General features: G+C 38.1%; 2 protein-coding genes across 4 annotated transcripts; one reads left to right on the plus strand and one right to left on the minus strand.

Moving 5' to 3' along the window:
* Positions 1-5,519: 5,519 nt before the first annotated feature.
* Positions 5,520-18,482, minus strand: DERL2 (derlin 2). Of its 3 annotated transcripts, none has more exons than XM_039869688.1 (7): positions 18,327-18,481; positions 17,433-17,498; positions 15,395-15,468; positions 14,181-14,274; positions 13,271-13,466; positions 12,888-12,978; positions 5,520-6,030 (listed from the first exon to the last, which is right to left on the minus strand). In XM_039869688.1, exons 1-7 carry the CDS (start codon positions 18,417-18,419, stop codon positions 5,925-5,927), a joined length of 720 nt encoding a protein of 239 aa, XP_039725622.1. In that variant the 5' UTR covers positions 18,420-18,481; the 3' UTR covers positions 5,520-5,924. The 3 variants fall into 3 exon arrangements, with proteins under 3 accessions (XP_039725622.1, XP_039725624.1, XP_039725625.1); XM_039869690.1 differs by having other exon boundaries at positions 17,433-17,495; positions 18,327-18,462; XM_039869691.1 differs by lacking the exons at positions 13,271-13,466; positions 14,181-14,274; positions 15,395-15,468 and having other exon boundaries at positions 5,788-6,030; positions 18,327-18,482.
* A 230-nt stretch (positions 18,483-18,712) lies between these two features.
* On the plus strand, positions 18,713-23,580 carry MIS12 (MIS12 kinetochore complex component). The gene is made up of 2 exons (XM_039869696.1): positions 18,713-18,937; positions 21,772-23,580. Exon 2 carries the CDS (start codon positions 21,812-21,814, stop codon positions 22,430-22,432), a length of 621 nt encoding a protein of 206 aa, XP_039725630.1. The 5' UTR covers positions 18,713-18,937; positions 21,772-21,811; the 3' UTR covers positions 22,433-23,580.
* The last annotated feature ends 1,968 nt before the right edge of the window (positions 23,581-25,548 follow it).

Here is a 25,548-nt window from a genome sequence, read left to right on the forward strand (position 1 = left end):
TCGACAACAGCGAAAGAGGGGTTTATGGTTCCATGGGACCTTAACCTTGCATAATAAAGCGACCTTCCCCCCATTTTATTGTTCTGGTAATACTAATTATGATCAACGCGCGTTTCCCCTTCTTTACCCATAATAATACTCGCTCTTCAAGGAAAGTGCTTAACTTCATAAAATCAAGGGGAACACACACCAATTGTGTGGTCCTCTAAACAATTTATATTATATAGTAGATACTGACAGTATCCCCAATTTACAGAAGAAGAAACTGAGACTCTGAGATTTGTGGCCGAAAGAGGGACCACATGCTAAACCTGACAAGCTCAGGGAAGGCCAGCATGGGGGTCCCTACGAACTTAGAGATTGAAATTAATCACATAGGATGGTCTGAACATAAAAATTCTCAAAAGCAGGTTGGAAGGTAGTCACATCCTAGACCTGTAGTTTTCTTGAGAAGGTCAATCTTTACCTTAAATAAGTCCATTGTCTTTTTGCATCTAAGATAACATACCTTTGGAATGTCAAAGTTATCCTTTTATTCCCCAGACCCCTCAAGGCATAACTCACTGCACCAGAGCAGGACACCACAGAAACCCTCATTATAATTTTGTTCCTCAAATACCATCTCTATGTGCTATAAGTGTTAATTATTAACTCTCCTGTACCCACTAATGTAAAAGAAGTACGTGTCCCTCTATTTTAATCCCAGAAATTTCCCAGCTTTACTTTCTCCCACACTCTTTATCTACCACCAATGGATTTCATGTAACATTCCTTACACCTCTTCCTTTGATTCTAATGTGTAAAATAAGCAGCAAAATTGCCATTCTCTGGAGCATTTTCTTAATCTGTTGAGATTTTGCTTCCCAGCAATTTTCGTCAGTTTGCCTCAAATAAACTGATTAAAATTCCCTACAGGTTTGGATGTTTCTTACACTGACAGATAAATGTCATTCAGATGTCACAAAATTAGAATGTTGAAAAGGATACTGGTGGTCTTAGGCTACATAAAAGGAAAGCATTATATGATATATTCTATGACAATCATATTCTCCTCAGAAAATGACTATCCCAATGCACATGATCTGCTTCTGTAATACAAACAAGGAAAGAGGGAGTTTAATGGAACTAAAAGAGTCTTTTACCCTTCTTTCCCCCAACAATTCCTGCCAGACTCTGAAGTTCTCTGCAGTGCTCCCTACCACCATTACACAAATACCAATCAATGAGAAGATCCAGAACCCCAGAAGGGAAAACTCATTCCTTCTTCCCCTCCTAAATTCAAAGCTCTTCAATGCTTTGCTAATTCACCATAGAAAGACTGGTAAGCAACTGTTTGTTCTGCATATAAGAAATGATTTTCAAAGAATTCATAAGCTTCAACCCATGTGAAGGACTTCAGGCATCCTCTGAAGTTTATCTCCATGAAACTTGTGCTTGTTTCTTCCCTTTTCTTCCAGGTCAGAGGTAGTTTTCCTCTAGTTGCTGACACTTTAGTGACCAGGGGGTATTGAAAACGTGCATGTTGAACTACTAGCAGATATGTGTTTAAAAATAAATTGACAAAATTTCAATTCCTACCTTTAAATATTTAGAAAGGCAACCCAAAACTAGAAGGGAAAGTAACTGTCTTGGTCTGTTCAGGTTTCAATAACAAAGTACCACAGACTGGGTGGCTTACAAACAACAGAATATTGCTCAGTTCTGGAGGTTGGAAAGTCCAAGGTCAAGGCAACAGCATGGTTGCCTTTGGGTGAGGGCCCCCTTCCTGATTCATTGACGCTGCTTTCTGTGTCCTCATTAGATGGAAGGGCGTAGGGATCTCTGGAGCTTTTTAATAAGGCATTAATCTCATTAATGAGGGTTCTATCTCATTAGCACCTCCCAAAGGCTCCACCTCCTAAAACCATCACATCAGGCATTAGGATTTCAACATATGAATTTGGGGGGGATACAAATATTAGGACCATAGCAGTAACTGTTAACTCTCAAATTTTGGCTGTTTAGTATGTAAAAGACAGACCTCAGTTCTTTTACCCAGTGTACTTTCCAAAGTAACCTAATGGAGGAGACCTACGTTCCAAATGATTATAAAGGTCCAGGTACCATAACATAAATGAGTTAAATAACCTCGATAGAGAACATGCCCTGCCTCTAAAGGAAGCCACTAGTCACCTCCAGGCAATAGCTGCCATGCAGGCTGGGTATTGCCAGATCTTTTTTTTTTTTCAAGAAAAGTGAAAAATAAAGATTTTCATGTGAAATCTGTCAATTTTAAATGTTGGCTCAAAATATTTTTAAATGGTGCAGAAAAATAAACCATATATGTAGGCAACTCATCCATAATCTCTGGCCAGCTTTTCTGCAGCCTCAGAGTTGAAAAATAAAATCCTATATAGGCATCAAGCAGTGTTACACATTCCTTCTCCCCTCTCTAATATTAGCAATCTGAAATCTACACCGCCGTCCAAAAGTCTCTTGTAGTTAAGTGGCTTTCCTATGCAGATGATTACAAGCTATTAACTATTCAAATATTTGGGCTCTTCTAAATGGTGAATTGTCAGACACATTTCATTCTTAACTGCTCTGCGATGGTCTATGGACTTCTCACCATGTTATCAGTTGGTGGTCACTATTGTTGGTTTGCTTGCCTGACTACCAAACCACTGACCTTGATCATGTTTGGTTTTACTCCACCCTCCTTCAAGACAATCATAAGCCTCAGCAACTGGGTATATACTTGCACACACATACATGATTCCCTCTTTAATTAAAAATACCAGATAATAGTTTGCTGATCAATAAAGTATTTATTCAGCACCCATGTGCCAAGCACTCTGCTAGGCACTGTGGTGGATACAAAAACTTAAGACATGGTCCCTGCCCTTAAGGAGCTTACATTCTCATGAAGGAGACAAAACTAATATACATGTGCCAGCTAGAAACAGTACAAGACAATATATAATTTGGTGTAAGAGTATGTCATACAGACTTGAAGCTTTATAGGGATTCAAAGAAGAAAGACAATGAAATAGACCTTAGAGTCAAGATTTGAGGAGCCAGGAAAGAAGTCAGGCCTTGAAGGACTGAAGAAACTTAAATTGAGGTCCCTGTTAGGTAGAAGTGAAAGTAAGGTTCAAAGGAAGACAAAATGTATGCATTTGATATGGAGACTAAGAAGTCATCATGGATTTCTGAGCATAGAAGTGACTTGATCGTAAAAAGTTCAACTTTGATGTAAATTCATGTAATATGCAAATAATTTAAGGGAAAACAACCAAACAACCAAAGTATTGTGACAACACAGATGACACTCACCTGTCAAAGGAAAACACAGCTGCAATATAAAATGCAGGCGATCAAGGACAGATGACAATTCTAAGAAGCCCCTTACCCAACATGCCAATAGCTCAATATTTCCTAATTTCCATAGGCCCCAGAGACAGAGTGAAGGTTACTTTACCAAGATCCAGGACTTGGGTGCTCTCTGCTTAGAAAGACTACACAAGAGGTACAAAAGATTTTAGGACATACAAGAGTGACACAGAAAAAGAACAAGTGGAAAAGAGAAACAAATAGAAATCTATAGTGAAAAAACACACCAAAATGTATAAAAAAATGTATCTCCTAGGGAGATGCAATTGGCACGTCCATTTAAAAAAAATGAACGTATATTGTATTTCTACAACAAAGAAACTATGCCTTAGTCAAGTGTGCTTTTTCATATTACTGGTAAAATCCAGGAATCCCTTAAATTAAGTCAGGTAAATTGGTCACAAAATTCCATATATTAAATCTCACTTTTCAGTTGTCTTGCTTTACAAAAAAGAAGAGTGTTCTGGAAGAATTAAGAATGAGGTAAGCTGGGGAAGAAGTGAGGACTTTTACGTTCAGGTAAACCCAGGTAACCCGTTAAGCAACATAGGGCTAGGGATAGTGGTAGTGAGACTGGCCAAACTTACGAGGTCAGTTATTGAAATTATCACTGCCCAGGGCCGTGTAGTAGCACAGCATGGCATCCTAGCACTAGGAATTCTCATCCCATAAAATTAGAGAAATCAAAATCCTGTAACTGTGATTAGGTGATAAATTCAAAATTTGTTTCCCCTCAAAAAGAAAATTGTTTAATGTTTTACCCAGTCATTAATATATACAGACATTCCTTACTTAAATGGTCAGTGAATGGATTTTAGGATTCAAATTTTACCACAAAAATTCCATGAATTGGATAACTCAAAGTTAACTAAGGGGGAACAAATATAACTAGAGAAACCTATTTTTAGCCTCAAAATATACAATAAAAAAGAATTCTAATTAAATTCCAGTTTTCCTGAACAGAGTCAAGATCTAACAAAATTTAAGAATCCCATAAGGATTATACATTCCAAGATTGGCTTTTAAGATTTTTTTTAAACCACTAAGGAAAAAAAGTAGTCCCATTAACCCATATTCCATAAAACTGCAACCATTATATTCAGGAAGTTACCAATTAGCAGCATGTATATTTAAATTCCATTATTATGCATATCCCATTTAAAGATGCTAAAACACTATTCACTTCATTTCACAATCTGAAAATTCCCATTTAGGATGTTTATTATGTTTGATCTAAACTTTCACCTTTGAAGAAAATCTCACACCCTAGAAAGCTACCACTTAACCAGGCTGGAACTACTTAAGAAATAGTCCTGTGCCTATATGGTGTTTACTAAAACTATTTGGAATACTCTCTTTCCCGGGGGTGTCCATTTTAGTCCTCTGGGTTCTCTGAATTACTTAGGCAGTGTGAATACAAACCTATTGAGACCCAGGGAAGTTAACATTTTGGATGAGTATTTAATTGAACCACAGGTATTAAGTGTCCATTTCTGTGGAACCTCATTTCTACTTGATTGAGAAGGTAAACCAGGTAATTAGCTCTAAAAAGCTTCTTGGCTTTTCATGAAGCAAATGACAAATGTCAGCCAAAGGCCCAGGAGAAATGTATCCCTAACTGGTGCCTGTTCATCTGGCTCCAAAGTCAACATTCTAACTTGTTTTCCAAGTCTGCAGAAGATCTTTCTGTTGCTTTCCAAAAAGCTGGCCATTACCTGTCTTTTCCTGGGTATTTCTTAATGGAGAAATGCAAGCAGAATAAATAAGATGCCACATTAGCTTTCTGCCTATAGATGGACTCTCCTGTTGCTGAACTCCTGCTGCTGGAAGAACCACCCTACACTCTGCCACCACCACCACCTTTTCCCATGTTGTCTGACAACTTGAAGTTTTGTGAAATCCAGATGAGAACAAACTATCTGGACAACAGCAATGAATTTTCTTCCTACTGGAGCTGGCATTCTGAATTAGTAAGATATATATACAGCCACAGTATATCAGCCACATATTTCCAATCTTGAAATAAAATCCAGTTGAAAGCTGTGAAGACAGGAAGAGTGAGTATGTAAACTGCTCTGAGCTCAGACCTATGCAGGAGAGCTGGAATACATTATCATAATTTAAAAGATCACACACAAAAGCTTTAATTCAGTGAGAGAGAGATGGAATTCAGTTTTATTATGCCCTCTCTGGAACTTCCATTTACACCATGGCCTCGTCTATCAAAGAGGAGGAGGAGAAAAAGCTCTGCCTTACACCATAAACTCAAGTACTCATGTACTTGTTCGTTAGAGGTGGCAGGGTATTTGTTTCTTCAGTTTTTTGGCTCCAAGAGATTACACTTTGAGTACCAGTATAGTGAGAAACTACTGGCAAACTGCTGGAAATGTCTTCTGGATTAATCAGTGTACCATTTCATAAAGTGCTTCTGGAGTTAAAAATCTGTCAAGCTGTCAAAAGTGTCCACACTTTTGCAACACAAAGGATAAAAGAATCCCAATGGTATGTCACTGAGTCCTTCCCAGCTGGGTCTCATTATTGGCATTGCCGTTCTACCCGCCAAGGCGCTGGCCCTCACCCCAGGCAAAACCTCCTGGCCGCTCTTCAGGTAGTGGATTGTAATTTGGATCCTCATCTGGTGTATCAAAAATAGCCTTCCTAAAAGACAGGCAACAGATATAATTTAGTCCCAAAGTCATTGGAGCTCCTAAATACTGCAAGGTCAAAAAGGTCCGATGGAGTTTCTACCAATGGACAAGTATTACATCTGTCTACCAATGAAAGAGTTATATTTTGAAAGTATTCATAATTATTTCATATTTACATCAGCTTTTACCTCCTTTAATAACTTTTACTACAAAAGCAATACATGTTAATTGTAGTGAAAACAGGAACTATATGTGAGCAAAACATCCTAAATCCCCAGAAATAACCACTATTGTTTTCATTATTCTTCTAGAACTTTTATATATGTAATTTTACAAAAATTAGATCACACTATTTGTTTTGTAACCTGATCTTCACTAAATTTAGCATGTCTCCCCACAACCACTGACAGATGAACAAAATGGTATACATGTCACATGTACATGAAATATTATTCAATCTATAAAAGGAAATTCTGACACATGCTACAACATGGATGAACCTTGAAAACAGTACGCTAAGTGAAATAAGCTGGTCAAAAAAGGACAAATGTTGTGTGATTTCACTAATGAGGAAACTAGAGTAGTCAAACTCATAGAGACAGAAAGTAGAATGGCGGTTGTAAAGGCTAAGGGGAGGAGAAATGAGGAGTTAGTGTGTAATGGGTACAGAGTTCCAGTTTTGCAAAATGAAAAGAATTCTATGGACGAATGGTGATAATAGAAGCACAATGTGAAGGTACTTAATGCCACTGAACAATACACTTAAAATGTATAATACGAGAGTAAATTGTATGTTATGTGTATTTTATAACAATCAAAATTTAAAAAAATTAACAAGTTATTCCAAGAAAAGTTATCCAGAGCATAGGAAGAGACAGTAAATGCCCAAAAACTTAAAAAATACTATTATGTGGTCATTCAAAATCTCCCTGAAGAATTAACCATTAAAGCAGCAACCTCTATTTACATTCATATTTCTAATTGTACTTGCCCACAGTTGATAAAATTAGAAGTGCATCTGTAAACTTCTATTTTATACTGAGATTAGGAGAAGCATCTATATTTCAATATCTCCATTAATTCTTAAAAATTAACAATAAAAACACACATCAATAGAAAAATAGAGGGTTGATCAGGCAATTCAAAAAAGACATCCAAATGGTCAATAAACACGAAGATATTTGCTTTCGCAATAATTAAACGAATGCATGTTAAAAACTAAACCCCTTCTACTTCCCAAACAAGGTGAGGCGGAACAATGTAGGCGCCCATGTAGGGGAGTGGAGCCATAGTGGCCCAGAGCAGGATGGGAGTTAGGGGAACAGCCTGGAATATGGAGGCAAGAGCCCATTTGGGACATGCACACATGGAGGTGGGCTGGTGCAGAGCGTCAGAGCCTGAGAAGGGTAAGGAGGGCATCCCCATAAGAGGGCAGCCTAATATGGGGAATCTGAAGTAGAGCAGATGAGCAAGGCATCCACATGGGGGAGGGGGACACAGTGATGAAAAATTGGTTACATATGCGGGTGTTAATTAAATAGGTAAATATATTAACGATAATAAGAATCAGGTTTCCACAGCCAGTGAGAACAGGGCAATTTGAAAAGGGGTGGTATATTCATACAATGAATACATATTTGGCAAAAAAAAAAAAAAAGGCGAAAAGAAACAATTACTCATACATGCAACAAAATAAATACATTTCAAAAACATGTTGAATGAAAGAGGTCTTTTACAAAGCAGTACATACACATTGTATAATTCCACTCATGAAATTTAGAACATGCAAAACTAATCTGTGGAGGAACAAAATCAGTATAGTGATTGTTTTGGGGGGATGAGGGCAAGGATTGACAGAGAAGGGACATGAGGGAAGCTTCTGGGTAATGGTAATTTTCTTTATCATGATAGGAGTTTGGGATAACTGTGTGCATTTATGAAAACCTGTTAGTTGACACACTTGAGATTCATGGATGTTGTTGTATATAAAGAACTCTAGTTAATGATATGCGTACTAAAGTATTTAGAGAATTAAGTATACTGGAATGGAAAGATGGATAGATAGATGTATAAAAAGCAAAAACAGTAAAATAGTAATTGTAGAATCTATGTGGTGGGTAAATGATACTGTATAATTTTTTCTATTTTTCTATAAATTTGAAAATTTTCATATTAAAATATTGGAGGAAGAATATAGAAAGAAAAAAAACTACCATGAATCATGTAGAGTTGTACTAAAGCCAGCAGTATCAGTATAAACCGATGCTATAAAAATACATAGATCTAAAAATATAGATGTAGATACACACATATGCATACATATAATTTCCTTGCTCTGTTCACTGAGAGGACCTGGGAATAGTAACACTTCAAAAGCAATGAGCATATCCAGATCTTGGCTTCTAAATATCATTCTCCACCAAAAAGGAACTAGAGCTCCTTGAAGAAATAGCTGATTCTCGGACTGGATCAAGGAGGGCACATGACAAGCCAGGGATATCTTGTCAGGCCAGAAGATAATAAATTGCTAAAAACAAAAATGAAAAAATGCGACCATGTTGAAAAGTACTTAGGAGCCAGTCTGAAGGGATTGCCATTGGCCAAATCTGAGGAAATACAGGCATCAAAATAAACAATCATAGAGACCGGGCAGAATGGCGTAGATGATAGCAGCTTTGTTCATCTCCTCTTGCGACATTAAAGTTGTGACGGAAACATGGAACAAACAACAAGCAGAGTCGCCTGGGGTCTAGATGAACAAAAGCCCTACAACTAGAGAGAGAAATAAAAAATCACCCTCCAACGATAGAAGGTTGGAGGTGGTGAAGACACAAGGCTGCTCGGTCCTGAGCAGCTGACTGGGACAGAGGCTGTAGCAGCTACAGACATTCCTCTTAAAGGTGACCAGACTTTTGTAGTGCAGACTTTCTCACTCTGAGCACATGTACTGGGTAGGCTGCCTGGGGGGCACCAGGGAATTACAGGGGGACACTGAGTTGTCGGAGTGAGGGAAGGCTGGAGGCAAGGCTCTCTCCCAGGCAGAAGTGCTAACAGTATCCACTGTTACTCTGTTGAGCCCTCCTCATTTCCAGCGTGCTGACGCAGCACAGTGATTGCTGAGACATCATCAAACTGAATAACAAAGGATGCTCCGACCAGAAGATTCCCTGAAACTCTGCCTCCGCCACTCGTGGTCCCTCCCAAGCCAAATCCAGTAGTATCCTTGGAGAATCCTGTGCCATTTGCTGAGCAGCTCCAAGACTCACACTGGTGGCAGCTGACCATGGTTTCTGGTGTGACTTCTTGAGGCAACTATGAGCACAGCATCTGTGGATTGCTTGCTGAATCTTAACACGTGGCCCCAGAGGGACACAGGCTAGGGCTAAACTTAGCCTGCAGCTGAACGCCCCTCGGGACTGTGCCACTGGACAACTACTACACAAAGCCACACTAATAAGACTGGGAGACTTAGAAGCTTTGCTTAGTGTATAGAAACAGACACAGAAAGGCAGCTAAAATGGGAAGACAAAGAAGCAGAAACCATATGAAAGAACAGAACAGAAATCAAGGAAAAATGAAGTCGAGCAATCTAACAAATGCAGAGTTCAAAACACTCGTTATAAAGATGCTCCACGAAATTAAGGGAAGTGTAGATGAACTCAGTGAGAACTTTAACAAAGAGATAAAAATATAAAAATGGAAATTTTAAAAGGGAACCAGTCAGAAATGAAGAATACATTATGTGAGAAGAGTATATTAGAGGGAATCAACAGAATGGATAAAGAAGAGGATCAAACCACCAATATAGAGGATGGGGAACAGAATGGCAAGAAAAAAGTAACAAAGAATATAATTTAAGAAGCCTATGGGACAAAATTAAGGATAACAACATACATGTCATAGGGGTACCTGAAGAGGGAGAACAAAAAATTGAAGAGCTATTTGAAGAAATAATGATGGAAAACTTCCCTAATCTGGTGAAAGAAAGAGACATACAACCCCAGGAAGCTCAGAGAGTCTTGAAAAAATTGAACTCAAAGCGACCCACATCAAGACACATTATAATTGAAATGCCAAAGGTTCAATACAAAGAGTATCTTAAAAGAAGCAAGAGAAAAGCAATTAGTTACCTACAAGGTAGCACCCATAAGACTGACAGCTCATTTCTTAAAAAAAAAAAACTATGCAGGACAGAAGGGCTTGGCACAAAATATTCAATGTGATGAAAATCCAGGATCTACGACCAAAAATACTTTACCCAGCAAAGCTATCGTTTAGAGTTGAAGGACAGATAGAGGGTGGTTTCCCAGACAAAAATAAGCTAAAGGAATTCATCAACACCAAGGCAGTATTACAGGAAATGTTAGAGAGACTTCTTTAAGAAGAAAAAACATTTATCAAAAATAGGAATAAAGAATGGTAATAACCATGTATCTATCAACAAGTACATCAAATGGAAAAGAATTAAGTGCTCCAACCAAAAGACAGAGTGGCTGAATGGATAAGAAAACAAGACCCCTACATGTGCTGCCTACAAGAGACTCACTTCAGATTTAAAGACACACACAGACTAAAAGGAAAAGGATGGGAAAAGATATTGCTTTGATGGACCTAGGGGGGTATTACGCTGAATGAAGTCAGAGAAAAACAAATACCATATGATTTCACATACATGTGGAATCTAAAGAACAAAATAAACAACAAAAACAGAAATAAACTCATAGACACAGAATATTTTGAGGGCTACTAGATGGGAGGAGGGGTTGGGGGGATGGTGAAAAAGGGCAATGGGATTAAGAAGTGCAAATGGATAGATACAAAATAATCAGGGAGATACAAAATGTAGTATAAAGAAAATAGTCAACAATGTTGTAAAAAATATGTAAGGGGGAAGAGGGGTACTAGATTTAGTGGGGTGACAGATCTCTAGTCACTATGCTGTACAACTGAAACTAATATATTATTATATGCCAACTATAATTGAAAAAAAAAACCCATTGTATAATGTAAAGATGGGCAACTGATTGTCTATTATATTTCAATAAAGCTGCGGGAAAAAATAAACACTAATAAGGGATTATAATCTATGAACGAAACACGAAACCATGAATTCACATAGATATAAAAGAATTGATATTAGTAAGGAATATTTACATAGTCTCAAAAGTATCTTCCAACAAAACAATTATAAAAGGAAAAAAAGTAACCTCATAGCGGAGAGGCCTCACAGTCACTTTAATTAAGTTATCAAAGTGATTATTACCACTTTGAGAAATTCAACAAACTGAAATTCTGTGCTAACAGGATGCAATTAGAACGCAGTGTCACTTCTCTATTCCTGCTAAAGATGCAAAACCTGAACCTAAATGTGAGGAAACATTAGACAAACCCAAATTCTACAAAACGTCTTCATAAATGTCCATATCATGAGTCAAGGAAAGACTAAGGAGCTGTTCCAAACTGAAGGAAACTAATGAGACATAACTAAATGCAACCCTTGAATCTAAACTGGATTTTTTTGCTATAAAGAACATTATTAGGACAAGTACCAAGTGTAGAATTGGGTTTGAGGATTAACATTCATTTCCTGATTTTAAATGTAGAAGAATGTCTTTGTTTATAGAAAATACACATTAAAGGGGGTCACTGGGCATTAGATTGACAATTTACTAAGAGTCATTTGTACTCTTTGCAATTTTGTTTCAAAATTAAAAAAAAAAAAATATATATATATATATAAAACAATGAGATACCATCTTATGGCTATCAAACTAGGAAAGTAATAAATATGAGTAAATACATCCCACATTTGATGAAGATGTAGGGAAATGGTAGAAATTGTTGGTAGTAATGTAAACTTCAACATTCATTCTGGATGGCAATTTGACAATAAACAAAATAGTAATTCTACTTCTAGGAATTTATCCTTTGAAAATAATCACAGATGTGTGCAAAGGTTTAGCTGTAAGGAAGTTCATCACTCCAATTTTAGAAGGGAAAAGGAAGAACTCATGTTAATGTCCATCAAATGGGATTTGTAAAATTATGCTATATTTATACCATGGAGTATCATGTAGTTGTTACAATTTTATAGGACATTTATGATGGAAAAATGATTCTGACATACTACTTAAAAAGGTCATAAAAAAGCATTTTCAAAAAGTACACAGACAATAAAAGATTGAAGAATACATACCAAAAAGTTAATCTAAGTGATGGGATTATGGAAGATTTTACTTTTTACTTAATCATTCTACAACCAACACTTTATAATAAAAATTCACATTTTATTCTTCAGGTTAACCCTTTTTAATGTAGTATAGCCCAAGGACACAAAATTCTGGAGTAGAAAGAGGGCTTATAAATCAAAGCTCTACCTCCAGGGAAAATGAAGTGCAAAAAAGAAGGGATTTACTTAAAATCCCTTCCGTGGAACAGCCCAAACCTATTTCCACTGTACTTCACTGCTCATCTCTACCACCTGCTTGGAAGGTCAGGCATTCAACCTTAAAAACTTTGCTCCGGTCAGTTTTGCCTACTTTGCTACCTCACCTCTCTAAATTCAGCAGCTTTCTGAAAACAGGAGGCTCCTCCCTGGGCCAGGAGGTGCTAGCGGTGATCTGGGACAGTTTCACCAAGTCAGCCTCAGACATCTTGAGGCTATTAACCTGGCTCCTACCACAAGTCTGGCACTGTCTGCTCCTACCCAATACAAATGCTCAACTGCACTCAGACTGCTCAATTTGCAAATATTTACTGACTTGAACTGTGTGTGCCAGGAGCTATGGGAGCATCAAGAATACACAAATCATGAACTCTGTCTCAATTTATCTGCAAAAAACATGTAACCCAGTGTTAAATACTCACAAAATAGATGGTGTTTTCAGAATTCTTATTCCACCAGGCTGAATGGGAAATACATCTTCCAAGAAATAATATATGTGTCCAACTGCAATACCTAGAGTCAACCAGAAATAAAAGTGGGTGAGGATTAAAATATTGATTGTAGGTAAATCTACCAACATAAATCCCTCATATTTGGGAAGAAATATTCTTAAAAATTAAAAAAAAATATTATAGTCTTTCAGCATGTAACTATCAAATAATTCAATAATACTGTAGTCTTTCAGCATGTAACTATCAAACAATCCCATAATAGCTATTATGTGAAGGCTAGACAGAACGTGAAAAATAGCAACTAAGTAAGTTTGTAAGTAAAATAATAGAAAAAATAGTGATAAGACTCTTACCCAAGAGGTCCACAATGATTGAGTTCCCCAACAACAAGGAAAAGCCCATGAGTACCCAGGGTAGAAAGGGGGCCTGGAAATTGAGAAGGCCGAAGAAGTTCATGCGGACATAAGGGTTCCTTCGGCTCCACACGTAGACAAGCATTATTGTAAAAGCCTGGCCCAAGAAAACTAAGCTCACAAACAAACCAAAAATCTAGCAGATAGCATTAAGGAAAATATCAACATTAAAAGTGTAATAGGGAAGACTGGGCAAGAGAACTAAGGATTGTGTTTTAATAAAAGTTTGAATTAGGAAAGTTGAGCATTACCTACTTACATCTTTAGGAGAAAAAAAAGCCTGAAAATAATTTCCCAGAGCAATCAGGCAAAAACCTGCTTAGGCCAAATCATCTGGATTGTACCTATTTCAAAGTACTATTCTGCTATCATGAAGTTCTTGCCTCTTTGGAAAATGCATTAATTACTTGGTCAAAAATTGCATTAAAGTTCACTCACCATTAGCACCTCTACAGAGGCGAATAAAGCCAGCGGGAGCAAAACCATCTTGTCAGACAGGACTACATTCAAGTCTGTTATATGGATGACAATTATTTTTTTTAAAAAAATAATTTATCGGTTTTGATAGTAACCAAATAAATGTCTTACCAACTTCTTTTAAAAGTGGAGTAAGTACACCCATCAACAATAATATATCTAAGATATGTAGTAACCCACCTGGGTCCAATCTCTAGAAAGTTGTCCTATAAAGTGTGCTATACAATAAATAGTAGTATCCTGAAGCTAAAATCTGGAGATCTACTTTGATCTGTTCAGAGTATCCAGTGAATTGTGGGAGACACATGAAAAGCTTTAGGAAGAGAAGGGATTTTCTTTAACATTTGCCTGTATTTATTCTGTTGAAGGATACGGTCATTAAGAATCCACCAAAAAGGAACATAAATACAAAGTCTGCTGTCCGACCTCGGAAAGAGCCTTCTTCTAGCATTCGACAGTAACGATATCTTAAGTTCCAAGTTAAGAAAATGTTAAGCACACAAATGTGAAGAAAGTAAAATTTAGTGTATCATTTAAGTACACCTGTACTCCATGCTATTTGTAAGAAGTCAAGCCTTCATTTTTATAAGAACGTTTATGAGTAGTAGTATGGTTACTTCTCTTTTACCAGGCATTTTAGGCAGGGTGAAGACCAGCTTCGTATTTTAGAAAATACTTTTTCTAAACAGTTAAGCCAGACACTGCATAAACATGCCATTAATCCTTTTAAACCAGTCACCTATTAAACCTTTTCAGATCTGTAACATCTTTTCATGTTCAGCCGTACCATAATCTACATCACCCTTGTTTTTTCACAGCCTAACTTGGAAGAAATCCCCATCAAGAAGCCTTGTGTGAGAACCTATTTTTTCAGGCCAGGTAGATTAAGCATGTCTATGTCTTGATCAATGAGATCCATGATGATAAAAAAAAATTATTAGAAACTTACCAGTATACCATACAGGAGACACAGGAACCCATCCTAATGCAGGAATCCTGTCACCCCTACATGGTCCTCTATCAACTGCAGGTGCTTTGACTTATAACTGTCCTCTTAATCCAGAGGGCCCCAACTATCATTTAATCAGTGAACAACTCTTTCTCTTTCAACACATTGGAACATGGCAAGCCCAGAAGATACTATGGTGCTGTCTTTTCAGCCAATAGATCAGCAAGTAAGATACAAGGAGATCTCAAGTTCTCCATTGTCAATGAATCCACTCTACAACTTATATTAAAACTGTTAATTATCACTGTATTAAGGTTCCGTTTTACCACTTGGGATCTGCTGATGTTATTTTGTAAGTATGCCTCAATTAAGTCACACCTCCTCTCCCCTGATCAGATTTGCAAGTGACTTCTGGGCAGAAATGTAATCATTTATTAATTAAATATCCTCATTTGAACAGTGACCTACAAACACCCTTAAAATATTACTATCTGACAACTTTGTGTACCACTAAGCCAGAACCTAGGATTTACAGCTAAGATGATAACAAAAATAACAATATTAATAGTTTCAACTTAATATTGTATTTCCTAAGTAAACCTGAAGTTTTTATGCTAACCCCACTTAATAAAGGATACAGAAAAATCATGTTAAATAAAAAATTGAATCCAACTGGCCCAAAAAATAAAAAATTGGTGATTAGCCTCCATATCTGTTAAAAGAAAAAAAAAAATCGAGAGAAATATAGATTAAATAAAATATACCAGGAAACATTTCCATATTAAGACAAAAGAGATATCCTATGACTACAATGGTTGAAAGGCCATGGATAGATAACATGTTCTGAACAAAAAAATGAGGCACACAACCAGACACTGTATTTTTATGCTGCTTCTAGTTGAAAGTCTGAATATCATTCAGCCTTTGAATTTTGTTAAAGATAAGGAGACAGAAAATTTGAAATTGTGATTGTCTTAACAAAAAAAAGCCCACACCATATGGTCGGACAAATTATGGAAAAAGTTTGATGGAGACTAGGTTAATTTGCATAATAGAAAACAGTGCATTCAAAAATGTAGTATTATAATGTAATGAATAGTCTTGAGATATTAGAGAAAAACTCCAGGGATCTAATATAAATTGCTAAGAAACATTTCTATATTAGGCAATTCAAAACACTCAGAGTAAAGATAATTCTAAAGCAAATACTCGAATTTGGTTGAACAAATAGTCAACTCTCTACGAGTAAAGACCTAATGCTCTAATAATTAGTCTAACTGGTAAATATAAAAACACTTATTTTCTTGTTAGAAACCCTGATATACTCTTCCCTACCCAACCCATCCACACCTACAATAAGAACTATTCATAATGGCAAAGCACTTAATATTTTAAAGTGTTTTAACATATTCTATTATCTTATGTGATCTTAATCCTGTTACTGCAATCCTCATTTCATATATAAGGAAACTAAGAGATTTGAATACTTTTTAAATGGCTTGCCCAAGGACACACAGCTATTAAAGGGCAACTCTGAATTCAAACCCAAAACTCCTAACGCAGACACAAAACTCCTAACGCAGACACAAGTATCGAGTTTAACCCCAGGCAAAATCAAGGCAAACAGGTATTAACTTGGAAGTAATATCTGGATGGAGATACAGCTCTCAGCAAAGGCCATGTAAGTACTGAAGGAAGAATGTAGTGACAAGAGTCCACCGAAATGCTTTATGCATCATTAAAGTCTTAAGAATTGGTAACTATTAAAGTTAAAACACTTAGTTCTACATACTAACTGCATCCAGGATTTTAGAGTCTTCAACCTAAAGAGGAGACAAGCATATAAATAGTGCAAGTATGTGATGGGAGATGATCTAAAAGAAGTATTTACAGATACCCTAGAAACAAAGGAGAATGAATCTGAGGTTACACAAAACCTGTGCCTTGAAAGGCAAGCTGGAGTTCAATGGGTATAAAGTAAATGAAACACATCTGAGACAGAGGAAAAATTACTGGCTTTTGGGTCTCCCTTCCACTCCAACTATAGCCTATATAAACATTGTGGAGCAGGAAAATACAACTCTCTTTTAGCATTCTAATTTTGGAAAGGACTATCTCCCATTGTAATCTAATAAACTGGCATGTTGTTGTTTTAGATGTTGGTCTTTCAGAGTTTTGTTAGTATGATCATCCCTGGAAGATGAATTAATTTAAAAGCCCTAACAGAGCTGAGTGTCCAAACTGGACCACAGCTGATAACGCCAAGGTGGTGGTGGGTGTACCACATGGTAAGTGTACAAAATAAGGGCATAATCAATCCTGTGAGATTCTCCCTGGGCAGCTAGTTGGTCCTCTCAAATATATTAACTCTGAATTAGTGATTTCTAAATACAGGAACTAAACACCTCAAATCAAAAACACGCAGGAAACTTCAAAAATAAAATACAGATTCTTATTTCCTACCCGTTGTGATTCTGATTTGGTCCATGATGAGGAACTTGAGAATATCCCAATTAGGCTGCAGAATCACTGCTTTATGCCCCTCACAATATGACTTATAATCAAACATTCTCATTGAATTCTTTCTTGAAATAGTATATGGCAGGGTTTGCTACTAAAAAGTAAGAAAAATAAGTTTAAAAACGGAAACAATCATGGTTGTGATGGACCACTTACTTGAAAGTGTTTAAAGATTAATTCAGGATTGAAGTACAGCTGAAAAGGTGTGATCAATTCCAACTGCTGAAATAGAAAAAGAGCTCCTTAAAGCAAATCAATCAAGAAACAATATTTCATCATTTACAACAAAGGATTAGTAGGCCTATCGATTTCCAACTCTGTCACTTAGACTGCATCTTTTAAGGTTGGAGGAAGAGGCTAGGAAAGAATTCTCCATAACTGGTACAATTCTTTGTATCTCCAATATCTAATACAGAATAAAAGTCTGTTTTATGTTGCAAAAGTAGAGGATGACATGAGGGTACGGGAGTGAGGTGGTGATGTCTTACATACAGGGAAAGTAAAGAGCAGCTGCTATGAATCTGCCCATCACACAGGCATCACCTGCAAGTTTCATGAAGCAACACAACTCACACAAAAGCACCGAGACCCAAGACCCTGCCACCGTCAAGGCTGGGTACTTCCAGCCAACCTCTATATCCACACTCTCCTTATTTCAAGACTCTTCCCTCTCGACAACTTAAACTTCTTCACTAAGCTGGCTTTCCTCCCACTAGTCACCGCGGTACCACTTGGCCATCACCAGAGTTCTCAGAGACGTTTTCTGGGTGGGCGGCTCCCGCTGCCCTGGATTTGCTGTTGGTTTGGCCTTCATCTCTCAGAAACTGACCTGAAGTCCTGATCCTCCATCCCTCATGCTGCAGTACTCCCTTCTCGCGTCACTGGATAAACACTCTTGGAGCCATTCCAAACCCCGGAGTGAGCCCTGTCCACCTCCACTCACCCCTGAGACCAACCCATCTGGGCTTCCCCAAGGCCCAAACCCCAGTTTCCTGAAGACCCGGTCAAATCCAGCCCGGATAATGAGAAGCTGGCGCTGCAGCTGCTCACCACAGCGGCAGTGGTGAGTACGCAGGCGGTGGTGTAGGCGCGGCTGACCGGTGGGATCTGCAGGTACTCCAGCCTGAGGCTCTGGTACGCCATTTTCCCCACCGCCACCTGCCCTCCGACTTCCCCTTCCGCCAGTCAGCCCAAGCGGCGGGGCGGGACTAAAGCGGGGTCATCCCGTTAGCCTGTCCGCTGCTGTCCAATCAGCGCTGCGCAACCAGCAAGCCGCCAATCGCTATGAAAAGCCAAGCCCTATGAAAAGCCATTTACCAATCACGAGTTGCGTCTTCAGGGTGCCCCAGCCATGCTTCTCTACCCACCAACGTCACGGAGAAGGGAGTAAGTACCGGTTCCTTCCGCCAATCCCCGCGGGCCACAGATAGCTTGCCCGTCCGGCCCCTTTCTGTCACCAATGTAGGTGGCCCTCCCGACCAGACAGCCAGCCAATCAAGAGCACGACAACATCCCGCCTTTGCTCTCGTTAGCTGAGGCAGGCATCGGTTGGAATTTTTGCGAGCCAGCCACTCCGCCGACATCTGGCAGCAGGAGGTGGTTTAAAGGAAGTGGCGGGAAGCTGGTGTTTGATCGAATTTGTCACCCTCATGGTCGCTTCGGTAAGTGCCGCAGAGTTGCATTGTCTCAGAGGAACAGAGGGGAGTAGAACTGGATTAGGCATCACCGCGGGGCGCTGAAGCGGCCTTATTGTTCGGCCTCCAGTGTCCCGGCATGCAGCGGGGTCGCGGCGCCCGACGGGAGTCGGTTCTCCGGCCGGAAGCAATTCCTGCCCGGAGGATTTTAGAGTTAGTGAGGAGTGTGGGGCAGCGCCCGTGTTTACTGTGCGAATATTGAACAAGCCGTCCTCATCCTGCCTTCATGAACTCTAGCGCTAGCACAGACGTTGAGACAGGCCCATGATAATATCTTAAAGTAGAACTCGGTCAGTTCCCACAGAAAAGTCTTGGGAATTCAGAGGTGGGAGTGCGTCACTAGGGAAATGTATTTAAACTGACCCTTGAGGAGTATTTGGCCACAGCATCCTTCCTTGAAGGAAAGACATCAAAGACAGCTCGGTTTGGTTGGTACAAGGAGTCGTCAGATTTTGAATGGCAGAGTTAATATCATACTTTATTCGGTGGGTTATAAGGAAGCATTAAAGGTTTTTGAAACAGGGAGTGACCATTAAGTTTAGTATATAAGGAACCAAGTAAAAGGGTAGAGAGAGTGGTTTTTAAAAGATATAAATGAGTAATTCACAAAAGGTGAAACCTGAAGAGCTAACGTGTGAAGTGGTACTCAACTTTGCTGATAATCAGAGAAATGCACATTAAAATATTTTTGCCTGCTCCCCAAATATCACCCTCACAACCTGTTGATAAAACAATGCTGCATGTACTGCTTACCCTGGTAAGGGTGAACAACGGAACTTGGCAGAGTTTTGTCAGTGCCTCATAGAGAGGGAAGGCAAGATGGGAACTTTTTGAGAATTGCAAGTTTTGTTTAAGGTGGATCTTTGAATTTGAGGGTTTGATTAGGATTGGATAGTGATCGTGAAATAACAGTGCAGGAAAGGTAGAAGCAACCAAAGCAAGAAATTTCGAGGCAAGAGTTTCAGAGAGTCAGGATATAAATCACTGATTCTTCTCATTGAAGATCTGGTCAGTATTTCGGGAGTTCAAGCCCTTGGAACAGTGAAAATACATATAAGTGAAATCTGTGGTTCAGCAATTACTTGCCTGTGTAAATGCTCTGCAAGTCCCTAAGGAGACATTATAGGAGGATGTTACATTGTTTCTGGTAGTAAGGTGCTGAAAGCAAACTAGGTGTCTTTCACAAGGAGAATGGAACATAAGTATGGCGTATGAATATAAAATTGGTGGAACACTTAAGTTAGAATCAATGAAGTAAACTTAAGTATAAAACTAACATGGAATGATTACAAACAAAAAATGTAAACATACATATATAAAACTTTCAAGAATATGTATCTGAAACTACTAAAGATGAATTAAAATTGAAAATTAATTAAAAAAGCATATGTTAAAAACATTAGAGTAGGTTCCTATGGGAGATGAAATGTAGAAGAATAAAGACCTAGCATGAACCAAAAATAGCCACGAAATAGGAAGTTATCAGCTCAATTATGCACACGTGAGATCCTTAAAAAGAACAGGATGTGATTAGTAAGGTTCAGATGATGAAGGCCTTTGTAAGCCATGGTTAAATAGTTTGATCTTGATTCTGAAGGCATAGGGCAGTGCTGAGGAAATAGAAATCCTGCCAACCCAGAGAAGCCTCTTCACAAGACTTAGAAAAAAAAGTAGTTTTCTTACTGGTTAGTCATATCTAGATTACAACGCATTGTAGATAATCTGAGTAAGATTACAAAAACAGAAATTGTACCCTATCTGTACAGCCAAGTAGTTATAACCGTTCTATTTTTAGCCATTACATATATAAATTCTCAAGATTAGTGGCATCTTTGTCTTCCCATAAAAAGATTCGAACCTACCATTTGCTTCAAATTCTTTCATAAAGTTCATCCTAAATTCACCTGGCAATAGAAGTAGCCATCTATTTTAGCTAATTGCCTTTATCTGAAGGAATAATAAAACTCTTATTTCTATAACAAGCATATGGTTATATAAAGCTCAGAAAAGATGCCTAGGTTAAACTCCCGCAGTGACAAGGAGATCCGAGTGCTATTTTCCTAGATGTTTACATTCTAAAGGTTGACTCTTAGACCCTTGAAAAAACATGTTAAGCTTGTAAAGCTGACAAGAGGCAAGCTCAACTTCTAACTGGGATTTTTTTCCAGATGGCTAGATTGGAAGGACAGGGAGTTGAGGACATGGCCAAGGAAGTGGTCGAAGTAATGAATCGTGGAGCCTAAAATGGATAGGGAAGGAAGTGAAGTGGAATAGACAGTGCAAAGAAGAGAGGATCAGTGGGTTGAAATTCTTGATGATTAAGGTACAGTATGAGTATGTGAATAAGAGTTGGAAGAATAGCATAGAAAGTTGTGGTAAAAAATAGGGGCAGTTGGGGAGAGAAGTTACAAACATCAAGAGCCAGGTGGTAAAAGTGAAGACGAAGCCATTGAAACTCATGAAACAGAGTCTCTAGGGCGCTGGTTAAGTCATCTGTCTAAGTTTGAACATTGTCTAGGATAACAGACTTAGAAGACTGAGCCCAGAGTCCTCAATAAATGAGAAGTGAGGGAAATAAACAATAAGAAAGAGGGAAGAGAAGTTATAGGCTGATAGAAAGATCCTCAGGGAGGCAAAGGTTTGTATCCTTTTGTGAATGAGTGAGGCTGGAAGTGGCACTGGGTATCAACGAACACAAACTTCTTATTTTTTGCTTTTTTTTTTTTCTATCTGTAATGTGATTTGTTACTTTCCTCTGATTTTTTTTTAATCCAAATGTTTTTTTTTTCTTGCATTTTCAGATTTTTCACAGTCAAAATTAACATAGCAAAATTAGCCAAGATGTCTGTCGATCCAATGACCTATGAGGCCCAGTTTTTTGGCTTCACGCCACAAACTTGCATGCTCAGGATCTACATTGCATTTCAAGACTACCTATTTGAAGTGATGCAGGCTGTTGAACAGGTTATTCTGAAGAAACTGGATGGCATCCCAAACTGTGAGATTAGTCCAGTCCAAATCCGTAAATGTACGGAGAAGTTTCTTTGCTTCATGAAAGGACGTTTTGATAACCTTTTTGTCAAAATGGAACAGCTATTTTTACAGTGGATTTTGCGTATTCCCCCAAACATCTTGCTTCCGGAAGATAAATCTCAGGAGATGCATCCTTATAGTGAGGAAGAATTCCACCTTCTCCAAAAAGAAATTGAACAGTTACAGGAGACATATAAGACTGAATTATGCACTAAGCAAGCCCTTCTTGCAGAATTAGAAGAGCAAAAAATTGTTCAGGCCAAACTCAAACAGACATTGGCTTTGTTTGATGAGCTTGAAAATGTTGGCAGAGCTCATGGGACTAGTGATTTTAAGGAGAGCTTAGTGTTCCTGGTCCAGAACTCCAGAAAACTACAGAATATTAGAGACAATGTGGAAAAGGAAAGCAAAAGACTGAAAATATCTTAATTTCTAAATAATAAAGGGAGTCTGTCAAAAGCAGAATGAGTAAGGGATTCATATCAATGACTATTCTTATTTTAGTGAACTGTATATTTTACTGGATTTTCTTTGTTTACTTTCTTGTAGTCCACATCTTCCTCTTTTTTGGTCCCTATTCTGAAGTATCTATGTATTACCCTGATCTAATCTTTGAAACATTTATTCTTTACAGGCCTCTCATAGGTGGGAAAGGATTCTTGATTCAGTAATGACTCTTTTGGGGCCTTGATTGAAGAAAATAAAGCTTTCCCTGGCCAGTCAAAGATATTTGTAAAAGTTGTACCTTGGTCATGAGTTCTTCGTATTTTCGTCATTTTTGACTTATTCTTTAGATGAGATCAAATGAGAAAAAGGTTGAATGGTTGGCTTCTTTATTGACCAACCACTATATTGCGAGACAGCCAAAACAGAATGCTTGCTTTTGTTCAATAACTTCTCTTATACAAAGAAGGTGATAAGTAGTTGAAAGACTCAAGTAGCAGAAAAACAACCATGACATTTAGGACAGAAGAAAGAAGTTTTTGTTTCTAAAATAAATCCTTTCCATGACCAAGGCCTTGGTGATGTTAAGAAATTTACTATCTTGGAGCCCAGCAGTAGAAGACCTTGGACAAAAAGAAGCAGATCTCACTGGAAAAGAAAAGGAAGCCTGGAACATACCCAAAAGCAAAGTTTATATTATCTATTAGGTATTTTTGTCATTTTTTTCATACTTCAGGTAATTTTGGAATCTTCCTTGCACCTAATATTTAATTAACTTATGTACACACTCATAAGCATCAAATATTTAGTGCCGTCAGTGAGAAATTTTAGCTGTATGTTGTGCTTAAATTCAACGGAGTCTTATATTTTCTTTTGTAATTAACCCATGTAACATGTTAGGTTACCCAGGAAAGAGAAGATATAGCAATAGTTATTCTGAAGGTATTGCTTGCCCTCCATGTCTCCCTAAAGAACAGGATTTGGAGTGTCTCCTTTATGTAGAAGAGTAACTTAGGGTATTAATATTTGCAATTAGATATTCATAGATTTAGGAAGTCTTTACCTGGAATATGTTTATTATGAAAGAGTTCTTTTTCCAATCCTGTACATGAAATACATATGTTTTTAAAGGCTTTGGTTTTTGATTTTCTGCTATCTGTAATGTCCTGGTATGTTTCCTTCAATATGACTTTTTACTCAAATAAATCTTTTTTTTTTTTTTTATTTATAGCTTATTTAAAATCTAGTATAGTTGATTGAATGGTGATTTCCCCAAAAGGTATGTCCATGTCCTGATTCCTGGAACTTGTGATTGTTCCTTATTTGTAAAAAATGATCTTTGCAGGTATAATTGAGTTAAGGATATGGAGATAACGAGATCATCTTGAGTTATCTGGGGCTGGGGGTCGGAGGGGGGCTAAATCCAATAGTAAGTGTCTTTATAAGAAAAAGGCAGAGAGAGATTTGAGACAAGAGGCAGCATTGTGATCATAGAGGCAAATTGGGGTGATGTAGTCACGAATGAGGGATGCCAACAGCCACCATAAGCTAGAAGAAGCAAAGGACAAATTCTCCCCTAGAGCCTCCAGAAGGAAATATGGCCCTCCTGGCACCCCTTTTTTTTTCCTTCAGACAAGAGGCAAAGGTTTATTAAGCTTGGGCACAAGGGAACCAACACTGAGAAAGGAAAGGTTCATGTGGCTCCTTGAGAGAATTTGAGGCAGGGCTTTAAAGGGAGCTAGGTGGGGTAAAAGATATGTCTAGGCACGTCTACATGCTTTTTCATGCACTGCATGTTCTATTAGCATTGGCGCCCTTGTTTTGAATTTCTGGCCTCCAAAACTGAGAGAATACACTTGTCTTAAGTCACTAAGCTTGTATGATAGCCACAGGAGACTAATATACCTAGTGAAAATAGAATATTAAGATTCATAAGGATGTAAGCTATTAAGGAAACAACAGCTGAGACCTGGTTGGCCTCATTATATATACAATAATATGGTTTGTCTGACTACAGTTAAAATATGAACATGACCTGGATAAAAGGGTGAAATCTACAGTATTTAGAACTGACGTTGAGTAAATGCTTAACTGTTACCATTATTAATGGTAACAGTATTAATACTGTTACCATTTGTTACAGTAGTGTCTCTGCAGGAGCAAATTAATGTTTGGCCCCATTGTCCTCTAATTAAATTTCTCCCTCAAAACCTCAGAAATAAGGATAATAACCACTTGGTTACCCACTGTGCTTCATTGCCCTATTGCCCATCCAGCATCAGTCTCACCCAATTTCCTGCTTCCCTCTATATTAGATCCTATGATTTTATAATATCAAACCTTCAACTTCCCTAGATGCCTACTTCTAAGCTTTCCCTTGTATTTATCCATTAATTTTTCCTTAAAACGATGCTTGTTCCCTACTATATACCCCCCAATAGACTTCTCATTCTGCTGCTGCTGTAACAGGCAACCAATTCAGGAGACAGTTTGGCATGGTATTAATAGGTAGTAAAGAGTGGACATTACTACCAACCTTACAGAAATGAAAAGAATTATAAGGAAATACTATGTAAGAGGTTTCGTATTCAATTCTGATGGGGAGGGGCGGTTTCCCCACACCACTAAGCAATTTTTGAATACCACCTGGGAGTCTTGCAATTCAACTCAGTCTGACACTATCTACCCAGAGGTAGCACAGGTTAAAAGTTCAGCCCCACAAAGACTGCCCTCTACTTCAGATGCCAACCATAGCCCAGGTTGTGCTTCTGACTGATTTGCTATAAGTCAGATGTTCTCGTGACCCGCTCCTTGGATTTAATTAACTTGCTAGAGTGGCTCACAGAACTCAGGAAAACTGTTTACTTGCTAGAGTACTGGTTTATTACAAATGATATATGAATCAATAGCCAGAGGAAGAGATACATAGGGCAAGGGCCAAACAAAGGAGCTTTTTGTCCTCCATGGAGTTTGGGCCTGGCATAATGGAAGCATTCTGGTTACTCAACCTGGAAGCTTTCCAAATGCCCTTCTTTCGAGTTTTTATGGAGGCTTCATTACATAAATCATTGGCCATTGGTGATTGAAGTTGGACCTCTACC

This window comes from Pteropus medius, unplaced genomic scaffold (genome assembly GCF_902729225.1).
Source record: "Pteropus medius unplaced genomic scaffold, Ma_sr-lr_union100, whole genome shotgun sequence".
Classification (NCBI taxonomy): Eukaryota; Metazoa; Chordata; class Mammalia; order Chiroptera; family Pteropodidae; genus Pteropus; species Pteropus medius.

What these genes read in the sequence shown, in the direction of transcription:
- DERL2 (XM_039869688.1), bottom strand. Translation starts at nt 18,419, where the DNA reads ATGGCGTACCAGAGCCTCAGGCTGGAGTACCTGCAGATCCCACCGGTC. An exon ending in TTATTTAACATGATTTTTCT is followed by an intron (nt 14,275 to 15,394) that starts GTATCCTTTATT and finishes TTGGAACTTAAG; the next exon opens with ATATCGTTACTGTCGAATGC. An exon ending in TTGGTGGATTCTTAATGACC is followed by an intron (nt 13,467 to 14,180) that starts GTATCCTTCAAC and finishes GCTATCTGCTAG; the next exon opens with ATTTTTGGTTTGTTTGTGAG.
- MIS12 (XM_039869696.1), top strand. Translation starts at nt 21,812, where the DNA reads ATGTCTGTCGATCCAATGACCTATGAGGCCCAGTTTTTTGGCTTCACG.